Source organism: Dipodomys ordii, unplaced genomic scaffold (genome assembly GCF_000151885.1).
Source record: "Dipodomys ordii isolate 6190 unplaced genomic scaffold, Dord_2.0 Scaffold143, whole genome shotgun sequence".
In the NCBI taxonomy this organism is placed as follows: Eukaryota; Metazoa; Chordata; class Mammalia; order Rodentia; family Heteromyidae; genus Dipodomys; species Dipodomys ordii.
Genome location: NW_012267359.1, coordinates 2,876,557 through 2,888,479, shown reverse-complemented (window position 1 = coordinate 2,888,479; position 11,923 = coordinate 2,876,557). Strand labels below are relative to the sequence as shown.

The 11,923-nt window shown below is 54.0% G+C and overlaps 2 protein-coding genes across 5 annotated transcripts in view; both read left to right on the top strand.

Annotated features, from left to right (window-relative positions):
- The window catches only part of Slc12a9 (solute carrier family 12, member 9), a 13,722-nt gene extending 9,341 nt beyond the window's left edge, over nucleotides 1-4,381 (top strand). For all 3 annotated transcript variants that reach the window (XM_013031812.1, XM_013031814.1, XM_013031813.1), the window contains one exon: nucleotides 3,118-4,381. In XM_013031812.1, the coding sequence (XP_012887266.1) occupies nucleotides 3,118-4,007 (890 nt within the window). In that variant the 3' untranslated portion in view covers nucleotides 4,008-4,381. The remainder of the gene's footprint in view (nucleotides 1-3,117) is intronic.
- A 324-nt stretch (nucleotides 4,382-4,705) lies between these two features.
- Nucleotides 4,706-10,726, top strand: Trip6 (thyroid hormone receptor interactor 6). 2 transcript variants are annotated; one of them, XM_013031689.1, is made up of 9 exons: nucleotides 4,707-4,945; nucleotides 5,188-5,315; nucleotides 5,453-5,584; nucleotides 6,069-6,452; nucleotides 6,773-6,866; nucleotides 6,958-7,127; nucleotides 8,327-8,505; nucleotides 10,184-10,304; nucleotides 10,396-10,726. In XM_013031689.1, the coding sequence occupies exons 1-9, from the start codon at nucleotides 4,837-4,839 to the stop codon at nucleotides 10,525-10,527; spliced, it is 1,449 nt and encodes a 482-aa protein (XP_012887143.1). In that variant the 5' UTR covers nucleotides 4,707-4,836; the 3' UTR covers nucleotides 10,528-10,726. The 2 variants fall into 2 exon arrangements, with proteins under 2 accessions (XP_012887144.1, XP_012887143.1); XM_013031690.1 differs by lacking the exon at nucleotides 10,396-10,726 and having other exon boundaries at nucleotides 4,706-4,945; nucleotides 10,078-10,268.
- The last annotated feature ends 1,197 nt before the right edge of the window (nucleotides 10,727-11,923 follow it).

Sequence of the window (11,923 nt, the reverse complement as noted above, 5' to 3'; positions counted from 1 at the left end):
GTCGTGGGGCTTGAACTCTGGGCCTGGGCGCTCAAGGTGAGTGCTCTACCACTTGAGCCACAGCACCACTTCCGGTTTTCTAGTGGTTTATTGGAGATAAGAGTCTCATGGACTTTTCCTGCCTGGGCTGGCTTTGAACCGTGATCCCCAGATCTCAGCCTCCTGAGTAGCTAGGATTACAGGCGTGAGCCACCAACGCCCGGCTGCCTTACCTAGTTTTGAATCTGATCCTGAGTAGCTAGAATTACAGGCTTGAGACACCAGCACCTGGCTCCAGGCTGGCTTTGAACTGTGATCCTCAGATCTCAGCCTTCTGAGGAGATGGGATTACAGGTCTGAGCCTCCTGCACCCATCTTGCTGTGTTGTTGTTTTTCAGAACCCAAATCAGAGACTATTTGGACTCTGAAGAGGGCTTTTCTAGAGACAGTGGGAGCATGTGAGCCTTGGGCTTTCTTGAAACATCTGTCTTCTGACCACTGAGTTCAGAGACAGCAAGACCGCAGGGGACTGATGTGGTCAGTGAAGCTTTTGTGGGTGAGATGGTACTGCAGCCAGGCTTGAAAAGGCTCACTCAGCAGGGAAGAGTGGAATGTGGCCCCTGACACCTCCAAAGGATGCCCGAGGGAGTGGGGGGGCTGATGTTTGTGTAATGGAACATTACCAGCTCTGTGATTCTTAGCACAGTGGCCTCTAGCCTTGTAACCCAGGCTGCTCCAAATCCCATCTCCTCCTCTTCCCTTCCTCCCCCCTCATTCTCTCCCTCCCCTTCCTCCTTTCCCTTCCTCCTATGCCTTTCTCCCCCCCTCTTCTTTGAAATATTTTTATTATTAGAAAGGTGATGTACAGAGGGGTGGCAGTTACATAAGTCAGGGAAAGAGTACTTTTTTTTTTGGCCAGTCCTGAGGGGTTGAACTCAGGGCCTGGGCACTGTCCCTGAGCTTCTTTTGCTCAAAGCTAGCATTCTACCACTGCCACAGTGCCACTTCCGGCTTTTTCTGTTTATATGGTACTGAGGAATCAAATCAAGGGCTTCATGCATGCTAGGCAAGCACTCTACCACGAAGCCACATTCCCAGCCCCAAGAGCACTTTTCTCTCTTTTTTTTTTCTTTTTTTTTTGCTGGTTGTGGGGCCTGAACTCTGGGCCTGGGCGCTGTCCATCAGCTCTTCAGTTCAAGGCTAGCGCTCTACCACTTGAGCCACAGTGCCACTTCTGGCTTTTTTCTGCTTATGTGGTGCTGAGGAATCAAACCCAGGGCCTCATGCATGCAAGACAGGCACTCTACAACTGAACCACCTTCCCAGCCCAGTGTATTTCTTTTTGGACACTGTCACACTCTTCCTACCTTCTTAATCCGAGGATAGAATGGGTTCTCTACTTGGACAAAGGCTAAAGTTCAACAACACTAGACCTTGCCCTCGTGGGGTAAATCAGAATGCTGGAAAGTGCCACAGGAGGTACAAGATGGGGTGTAATTCCAGCCTACTGAGAGGTTTTTTGTTTGTTTCTGTACCAGTGCTGGTTTAACTTCAGGGCAGGGGTCTTGTCACCAAGCCTTTTGCCCAAAGCTGGTGTTCTAACCACTCAAGCTGCATACAGCTCCACTTTCTGCTTTTTGGTGGTTAATTGAAGATAAAAAGTCTGATGAACTTTCCTGTCTGGTCTGGCTTCATACCACAATCTTGAGTAGCTAGGATTATAGGCATGAGCTACTAGTGCCTGGCATAAATGCACACGTGCTCCCCCCCATCTCTCCCTCCCCTCTTCCCTCTGTCTCTCTCCCTCCCCCAGCTGTGGCACTGAGAAGATTAGGGACTTGAAGGCTGGTCCCCTGCCAGCTTGATGGCTCTGAGGGGTTTTGGTGTGGGTGGACTGTTTACTTGTGAGCTGGGGCCCAATCAGCCCTGAGGCTGGAGGCCAGTGACTCCACTGGGTAGAGCGTCTAGTTCCTTATCTATAAAGGGGGAGTTATAAGTTATACTTATCTCATAGCGTGGCCTCAAATGAGATAACACACCCGAGGTTTCTGTAGGGCACAGCCGCAGGTGGGCGTGTGGCTGTTACCTGTTTTCTCTTGGCCACCAGGCTGTGGTCCGCTATCCTCACCACAGCTGGAAAGCCCAGCCCATCCTCTCGTCTATTCCCAGGCAGAGTCTGGGTACCAATTCGCAGAGGGCCAAGGCCATGAGCTTTATTGTCAGGATGTCGTTTAGATTCATTTCCCCATCATGGAAAATGTTAAGCTGTATAAGGCTGACAATGGTCCTAACTTACTTATTCTCCATGGCTGTGGAGTGTGCCTTTGTTAAAAGCATCCTAAATTAGGCCAAGTGTGATAGCTCATGCCTGTAATCCTAAACTACTCCCAGAGGCTGAGATTTGAGGATTGTGGTTCAAAGTCAGCCAGGGCAAAAAAAAAAAAAAGAGCTGGGCGCTGGTGGCTCACGCCTGTAAATCCTAGCTACTCAGGAGGCTGAGATCTGAGGATCGAGGTTCAAAGCCAGCCTGGGCAGGAGAGACCGTGAGACTCCTATCTCCAATAAACCACCAGAAAACCGGAAGTGGCGCTGTAGCTCAAGTTGTAGAGCGCTTGCCTTGAGCTGAAGAGCTGAGGGACAGCGCCCAGGCCCAGAGTTCAAGCCCCACGACCGACAAAAAAAAAAAAAAAGAATTTGTGAGACTTGACTCTCCAGTCAACCACCAACAAACCAGCAATGGTGGTATGGAGGTATAGCTCAAGTGATAGACTGCCAGACCTTGGGTGGAAAATGTAAAGGGAGGGTGCCTAGGCTGTGAGTTCAAGCCCTAGTATGGTCATGTGTGTGTGTGTGAGAGAGAGAGACAGAGTAAGAAATAGAGAGAGACAGACACTGACTATAGTTGAACTCTGAGACAGATTACAGAGATAAAGGCCTGTGAGAATGTTTAAGGAAAGCAAGTGATTGTGCAAAGGTATATAATGTTGACCTCAGAGCTGGGGGGTGAGGATGTACAGTGTCCCAGCCGGTGCCTGCCGCTGTTCTGTGCGAGTGGGCGCATCTTGCATGGAGTCTCCTCAGCCTGAGTGTGATTCCTTTGTTCTTTGTGCCTCCTCCTCCTCTCTGCCCTCTCTGCAGGTGGCATGAAACCCAACACCTTGGTCCTGGGGTTCTATGATGATTCTCCTCCCCAGGACCATTTCCTGACAGACCCGGCTTTCTCTGAACCTGAAGATGGCACCTGGGAGGGAGGGTCCCCATCCCTGAGCACGTTGTTCCCGCCCCCGCGGGCTCCGGGGAGCCCCCGGGCACTTAGTCCCCAGGACTACGTGGCCACTGTGGCAGACGCCCTGAAGATGAATAAGAATGTGGTTCTGGCTCGGGCCTGTGGGGCTTTGCCCCCCGAGAGGCTGAGTCGGGGGTCTGGGAGCCCATCTCAGATACATCACGTAGATGTGTGGCCCCTCAACCTGCTGCGGCCCCGAGGGGGGCCTGGCTATGTGGATGTCTGTGGCCTCTTTCTGCTCCAGATGGCTACCATTTTGGGCATGGTGCCCGCCTGGCACAGTGCCCGCCTTCGGATCTTCCTGTGCCTTGGGCCCGAGGAGGCTCCTGGGGCGGCCGAGGGGCGTCTCAGGGCTTTGCTGAGCCAGCTGCGGATTCGAGCTGAGGTGCGGGAGGTGGTGTGGGGTGAGGGGACCTCAGACAGGGAGCAGGAGGAAGAAGTGGAAGGGGACTTTGTGAACGGTGGGCAAGGAGAGGCTGAGGCAGAGTCTCTGGCCGCCAGTGCCAACGCCTTGGTGCGGGCCCAGCAGGGACAATGCAATGGAGGGGGGCCTGGGGGCCCTGAGGGCGGGGAGGGCAAGGAAGGGTCCATCACCGCCCTCACCTTCCTGTACCTGCCCCGGCCTCCTGCCGATCCTTCCCGGTATCCCCGATACTTGGCACTGCTGGAGACACTGAGCCGAGACCTGGGGCCCACGCTGCTTGCCCACGGTGTCACCCCAGTCACCTGCACCGACCTCTGATGCTTAGGGTCAGGTGGAGAAGGTCCAGCTTCATACTAACGAAGCCCAGGCCTGTGCAGGGCCTGCCCTTGGGGGTTGCAGAATCTGGCGTTTTCAGGGGGGGGACATCCTGGGACCTCATGCACTAATGCTGAGCTGGACCCCCTGGCACAGGAGTGGGGGTGTCTGCAGCCCTCCCCCTGATGCCCGGCCTTTCCCTTCACTGGTGCCTTGACCGGAGGAGCTGGTCTCCTGTGACTCTAGGCTACCTCAGCGTCCACATCCTGGCCACAAACTCTCCGGGCCCCCCCTTGGGTGGTGATGATTTTGTTGGTTTTGTTTTCTTTTTTTTTTTTTTCTAACTGCTGATCATAAATAAAAGACTTAGACACTAAGGTCCTGGCTGAGCACTGGGTGGGGGGGAGAGGAAAGGGTGAGGAGGGTGGGCTGGGAAGGGGGAGGTCGGGAAGGGGGTGCAGGGGTGGGGGTGGGGGAGGCCTTGGCGGTGGGGCTGGCCTGGCCTGCACCTCCCAGCCCCTGGGTACCCCGTGTCCAGTGGAGATCCACCCTCCCCCAGGCGGGAGGGGGGGCCAGCCCAGGGGAGGGAGGGACCGCAGATTAGGGCCTGGAGAGCCATGTGACTCGCCCCCAGGAATGCGGTGACGTCACCGGGGGCGTGGCCGTCCCAAAATTGGGGAAGAAGGAGGAGGAAAAAAAAAAAAAAGGCCAGAAAAAAGTTTCTTTGCTGGAGTCCCAAACGAAGTGGAGGCCAGGAAGCGGGCCACGAGGCCGCGGAGCCCCGGCCCCTTGGGGTCCTGACTGCTGCCTGGAGTCCCCTCAGTTCCAGACCATGTCGGGGCCCACCTGGCTCCCCCCAAAGCAGCCAGAGCCCGCCAGAACTCCTCCGGGAAGGGCGCTTCCCCGAGGGCCCCCGGGGCCGCTGCCGCCCCACGGAGCAGGTAAGCCGCCGCCGAGACCCCCCCCACCGCCCCGTCCATCTCTGCCCCCCACAGCCCTGACCAGGCCCCATCGGCCTTCTACATCTTCCCCAAGCTGGCTGGGCCCTGCAGCCCTCCCCGCCTCCCGCCCCAGTTTCCTGCTCCCCAGGTGCTAGGAGAGGACAGGGCTGGAGAGTGGCCTCCCGAGGTTGAACCCCTCTGCCCTCCAGCCCCCCTTTTGATCTCTGTCCCCTCCCCCACAGCGCTGCAGCCCCATCCCAGGGTCAATTTTTGCCCCCTCCCATCTGAGCAGTGTTACCAGCCTTCTGGGGGACCAGAGGATCGGGGTCCAGCCTGGGTGGGGTCCCATGGGGCACCCCAACGTTTACAGGTGAGGACTGAGGGGGAAGGGTCTGATGGTGGCGTGTGTGTGTGTGTGTGTGAGAGAGAGAGAGAGAGAGAGAGAGATGCAGGAATGGATAGGACACATTGTAAATGTATCCTTCTCCTTGCTTTGACTTCATCCAGGGGCTCCCTCCAGACAGCAGGGGGTGCCTGCGCCCTGGAAGTCTGGATGCAGAGATAGATTCGTTGACCTGTATGCTGGCTGAGCTGGATGGGGGTCGCAGTCATGTTCCCCCACGTCGCCCTGATCGACAGGTGACATCCCTGTCCCCCCCTTGTGCCCAGCCTCTTCTCCCGCCTCTGGTGGGCAGTAGCTTCTGTCCTCTAGGAAATCAAAGATTTCCTAGTAGGGAGCAGATAGGAGGTCCTTCCTGGCCTGTCAGCCGCTGGAGGGCTGCGCCTTGTCAAAAGCTGGGCCTTCAGCCAGGTACAGGTAGCTCACTCAGGAGTCTACTCAGGAGACTGAGATCTAAGGATCATTGTTCGAAGCCAGCCCAGGCAGGAAAGCCTGTGAGCAGCTTATCTCCAATAAACTACTTAAAAAACAAAAGTGGAGCTGAGGCTCAAAGGGTTAGAGCAATACTAGCTTTAAGCTAAAGAAGCCCAGGGCCAAGACTCAGGCCCTGAGTTCAAGCCCCAGGACTAGCACTAAAAAACAAAGGCCCGGGTTTCTCTGGGAAACTTGCCACACTGGGTCTGGAAACGTTGCTTATAGCAGCTGCTTTGCATTTCTCCTCAGGCCTATGACCCTCCTCCACCCCCTGCCTACCGCCCGGGCTCCCTGAAGTCCAATGGAGGGACTGGTCCATCCCCACTGCTCCCAGCATCCCCCTATGGGGGCCCCACTCCGGCCTCCTATGCTACCGCCAGCACCCCAGCTGGTCCGGCCTTCCCAGTGCAAGTGAAAGTAGCTCAACCTGTGAGAGGCTGTGGCCCACCCAGGCGAGGGGCCCCGCAGGCTTCTGGGCCCCTCCTGGGCCCTCACTTTCCTCTCCCAGGCCGAGGTGAAGTCTGGGGGCTTGGCTACAGGAACCACCGTGAGCCAGGGTCAGGAAGCAAAGAGGAAGTTGCCGGGGTCTCAGGCCCTGTAGGAGGAGGAAGAGGAAGCGGGCATGGGCACCAGGTAAGTCTGGCCATGGACGGGGTGGGAGGGCTTGGAGTCAGAACTGAGAGACTGATTGGGTGGGTTGGGGACTAGAGGTGGGGCTTAAACTCAGGGCCTGGCCACTGTCCCTGAGCTGCTTTTTGCTCAAGGCTAGCACTCTACCACTTGAGCCACAGCGCCACTTCTGGCTTTTTCTGTTTATGTGGTACTGAGGAATCAAACCCAGGGCTTCATGCCTGCTATGCAAGCACTCTGTCATTAAGCCAAATTCCCAGCCTCCCCTGAGGGATTTTTTTACAGGAACCATATTCCCACTGATGATCTGATTCACGCTCCAGGGCCCCCTGAGCCAGCCTCCGGAGGAGGAGCTGGAGAGACTCACCAAGAAGTTGATGCAGGACATGAGCCACCCGCCTAGTGGGGAGTATTTTGGTGAGCTGCCTCAGCGGGAAGGAGGGGGAGGGAAAGGGGGCTGCTGATCTGCTGTCCTGTGCAGGTTGATCTGTCCCTCCCTGTTCCCCAGGCCGGTGTGGTGGCTGTGGAGAAGTTGTGGTTGGAGATGGAGCTGGAGTCGTGGCCCTGGACCGTGTCTTCCATGTTGGCTGCTTTGTGTGTTCAACATGCCGGGCGCAGCTCCGAGGCCAGCATTTCTACGCAGTGGAGAGAAGGGCCTATTGTGAGAGCTGTTACGTGGTAGGTAGTTGGCTGCGTGGGGGCGGAGAGACAGGAGGATCCAGATAGACAAATCCAAAGGAGCAAAGAGGGCTTGAATGGGGCAGCAGTGAGAAAGTAAGCAGCTAAAATCTGGGCACTGATGCCTAATACATGTAATCCTGGCTACCTAGGAGGCTAAGGTCTGGAGGATCATTGATATCAGCCAGCTTGGGCAGGAATGTTCCTAAGACCTTAACTGGCCAGGCACTGGCAATTTACACCTATCATCACCCTAGCTACTCAAGAGGCTGAGATTTGAGAATTGCCATGCTCCAGAATAAATAGCAAAAGGCAGGACTTGAGGGCATGGCTCAAGTGGTAAAGCACTTAGCCTAGCCAGTTTGAGGCCCTGACTTGAAATACCTCCCCCCCCAAGAAAAAAGAAGAGAGAGAGAGAGAGAGCGTGCGCGTGCATGCAAGCAGGCAGGCAAGCTAAATACTAATTTCTGCAGAGGATTACCGTTACTTTTTTATTTTGTAGAACTTGAATTCAGAGCCTTGTTCTCATTTAAGCTTGTTTGCTCAACCATTTGAGGTATGCAACCATTTGAAGCACACCTGCACTTCTGGGTTTTTGTTGGCTAACTGGAGACAAGAGTCTCACAGACTTTGCTGCCCATGGTGGCTTCAAATTACAATCCTCAAATGACAGTCTTCTGACCAACAAATATGAGGCATTTTGGAGTTAAGGCCATGTGTAGAATTTCCATGAACCCCTGGGAAGCAGAGATCACGACAGACTGATTTTTTTTTTCTTGTTGGTTGTGGGTCTTGAGGGCGCTGTCCCTCACTTTTCAGCTCAACGTGAGCATTCTACCACTTGAGCCACTTCGCCACTTCTGGTTTTCTGGTGGTTAATTGGAGATAAGAGCCTCACAGCCCTTCCTGCCTGGGCTGTCTGAACCATGATCCTCAGATCAGCCTCCTGAGTAGCTAGGATTACCGGTGTGAGCCACCGGTGCCCGGCCGGATTAATTTTTATAGGGACCCAGAAGCTCAGATGTGTTGTGCTCCTTATTTGGGAAGCTGTGGGGCTAGGATGTGAATAGTTATCTGCCTTTCTGTGCATCCTGGGCAGGGCAGGGCAGGGCAGGGCAGGGGGTTACAGCACACAGGCAGCAGGGTGGGTGGGGTGCTGGAGCGCTTGCCTCTCACCTTCCTGTCTTCTTTCTCAACAGGCCACCTTGGAGAAATGCTCTACATGTTCCCAGCCTATCCTGGACCGGATCCTCCGGGCTATGGGCAAGGCCTACCACCCTGGCTGCTTCACCTGTGTGGTGTGCCACCGTGGCCTGGACGGCATCCCCTTCACTGTGGATGCCACCAGCCAGATCCACTGCATTGAAGACTTCCACAGGTCATGCCTGGGACTTGCCCAGTCCCAAGATGTCTCACTTCCTTTCTCTTTTTTTTTGCCAATCCTGGGGCTTGAACTCAGGGCCTGAATGCTGTCCCTGAGCTTCTTTTGCTCAAGGATAGTGCTCTACCACTTGAGCCACGCACTGTGGCTTTTTCTGTGTATGTAGTACTGAGGAATTGAACCCAGGGTTTCATGCATGCTAGGCAAGCATTCTTCCACTAAGCCACATTCCCAGCCCCTCCTCTTTCTTTTTTTTTTCTCTCTTTTTTTTTAGTGGTACTGAGGTAGGGCCTTGTGCCTGCTAGGCAGGTCCTCTACTACCTGAGCCACTGTGCTGTGCCCTCAATCCTTTTTGCTTTGTGCGTGTGTGTGTGCGTGCGTGTGTGCGCACGCGTGTGTGTGTGCGCGTGCGTGCGTGCGTGTGTGTGTGGTGCCAGTCCTGGGGTTTGAATTCAGGGAGTGAGTGCTGTCCCTACAGATTTTTTTTGTTTTTGATTTTGGTTCTTTTTTTTTTTTTTTTGGTCCAGTCGTGGGGCCTGAACTCTGGGCCTGGGCACTGTCCCTCAGCTCTTCAGCTCAAGGCTAGTGCTCTACCACTTGAGCCACAGCCACTTTCGGCTTTTTTTCTGCTTATGTGGTGCTTAGGAATCGAACCCAGGCCTCATGCATGCAAGGCAAGTGCTCTACCACTGAGCCACCTTCCCAGCCCATGAATTTTGGTTCTTTTTGGTCAATGCTGGCTGTCTACCAGTTGAGCTATACTTCTGGCTTACAGACTTTCCTGCTCAGCCTGCCTTAGAACCTTGATCCTCAGATCTCAGCCTACTAGTTAGAATTATAAGTGTGAGCCACTGGTTGCTTTTTGGCTGAGATCAGGGTGTCTCATTTTTTTGCTTAAGCTAGTCTGGAACTGTGATCCTCCCAATTGCTGCCTCTCAAGTAGTTGGGATTACAGTGCAGACTATTTTGCTATCCTACTTCATCTGTCCTTCATGTCCCACTGGCACCTCCTGTTTTTAGTCCCTGGTCCTCTCCTCTCCTCTTTTCTCTCTCTCTCCTTTTTTTTTGGTCAGTTGTGGGGCTTGAACTGTGGGCCTGGGTGCTGTCCCTTAGCTCTTCAGCTCAAGTAGTGTGCTCTACCACTTGAGCCACAGTGCCACCTCCAGTTTTCTAGTGGTTTATAGGAGATAAGAGTCTCACAGATTTTCCTGCCCGGGCTGTCTTTGAACTATGATCTTCAGATCTCAGCCTCCTGAGTAGCTAGATTACAGGCGTGAGCCATCAGTGCCCAGCTTCCCTTTCCTTTTCCTCTCTCATTGCCAATACTGAGGCTTGAACTCAGGGTTTTACACTCTGTTGGCTTTTTCTGATTAAGGCTGGTCCTTTTCTGTTTGAGTCACACCTCCATGTCCAACTTCTTGCTAGTTCATTGGAGATTAGAGTCTCAGATTTATTTATTTTCTCTGCCCTAACTAGTTTTTGAACCGTAGTCTTCAGATCTGAGCTTCCTGAGTAGCACCTGGCTCTCCCTTCTCTGACTTGACATCACTATCTTTGTTTTGATCCAAGATGTCGCCCCTGGCTCCTCCCCGCTTTCCATCTCAGGGTTCTACCATGAGTCCCTGCCACTGACCATGGAGCCTCACAGCCACCTTGCTTCCCTTCCATACCCCAGGAAGTTTGCCCCAAGGTGCTCTGTGTGTGGTAGAGCCATCATGCCTGAGCCGGGCCAGGAGGAGACGGTGAGAATCGTGGCTCTGGATCGCAGCTTTCACATTGGCTGTTACAAGTGTGAGGTGAGAGGGGGCCTGGGGCTAGAGCAAGAGGTTTGCAGGGCCTGGGGAGCAGGAAAGGGCACTGATGGAGAGCTGTTGCTTCTTCCAACAGGAATGTGGGCTGCTGCTATCTTCCGAGGGTGAGTGTCAGGGCTGCTACCCGCTGGACGGGCACATCCTCTGCAAGGCCTGCAGCGCCTGGCGCATCCAGGAGCTGTCAGCCACCGTCACCACTGACTGCTGAGTCTCCAGGGAGCACTGTCGCCCAGTCCTGTCCATCTGCCACCCTCCCTGACAGCTGCCATTACAATGTGTCGCCTAATGCTGTCTCTTCTTCCCTCACTCGTGAAATAATAACCCCTCAAGCGTTTACAAAAGACTCGTGTTATCTGAGCCCAACCGATATAAACACAGATTTCAAACTTCTCAAATGATCGAAGCTGGGTCCGGACTTCAGTCTTCTTAGTGCTGGCTCCTTTTTAAATTGTGTTCTGATGTCTTTTTTTTTTTCTTTTTCTGTCATTCAGTACTGGGGATGAATCAGCCCAAGGTCTCACTTATGCAGAGCAAGCTGTCTTCCACTGAGCTACACTCCCAGCCTCTACTCTTTTTTGACAGTTGTGGGGGGCTTGAACTCAGGGCCTAGGCACTGTTCCTGATCTCTTTTGCTCAGGCTCTCTACCACTCTGAGCCATAGCCCCACTTCTGGTTTTCTAGTGCATAATTGGAGATAAGAATCTCATGGGGGCTGGGAAGGTGGCTCAGTGGTAGAGTGCTTGCCTTGCATGCATGAGGCCCTGGGTTCGATTCCTCAGCACCACATAAGCAGAAAAAGCTGGAAGTGGCGCTGTGGCTCAAGTGGTAGAGCGCTAGCCTTCCTTGAGCTGAAGAGCTGAGGGACAGTGCCCAGGCCCAGAACTCAGGCCCCATGACTGGCAAAAAAAAAAGAACCTCATGGACTTTGCTGCCTGGGCTGGCTTTGGACCCCAATCCTCAAATCTCAGCCTCCCAAGTAGCTAGGATTACAGGTGTGAACCACCAGTGTCTGGCTTTTTTGTTATTTGTACTGGGGTTTAGACTCAGGGCTTCATGCTTGCTAGACTGATGCTCTTCCATTGGAGACACACACACCTCTAGTCCCTTTTCACTGGTTATTTTGGAGATGGGAGTCTCACCAACCTTTCTGCCCAGGCTAGCCTCAATTCGTTCTTCCAAGTCTCCGCCTCCCGAGTTGCTACGATTACAGGCCTGAGCCGGCACTGGAACCTAGCTGTACTAAACTTTTTTTTTTTTTTTTGGTCCAGTTGCGGGGCCTGAACTCTGGGCCTGAGCACTGTCCCTCAGCTCTTCAGCTCAAGGCTAGTGCTCTACCACTTGAGCCACAGCACGACTTCTGGATTTTTTCTGCTTATGTGGTACTGAGGAATCGAACCCAGGGCCTCAGGCATGCAAGGCAAGCGCTCTACCACTGAGCCAACTTCCCAGCCCCGACTAAACTCTTTTAAATGTAGTTTGGTGTAAAACCATCCCTGGTCAGCAGGGCCTGAATGCTGTCCCTGAGCTTCTTCAGCTCAAGGCTAGTGCTCTACCACTTGAGCCACAGCACGACTTCTGGATTTTTTCTGCTTATGTGGTACTGA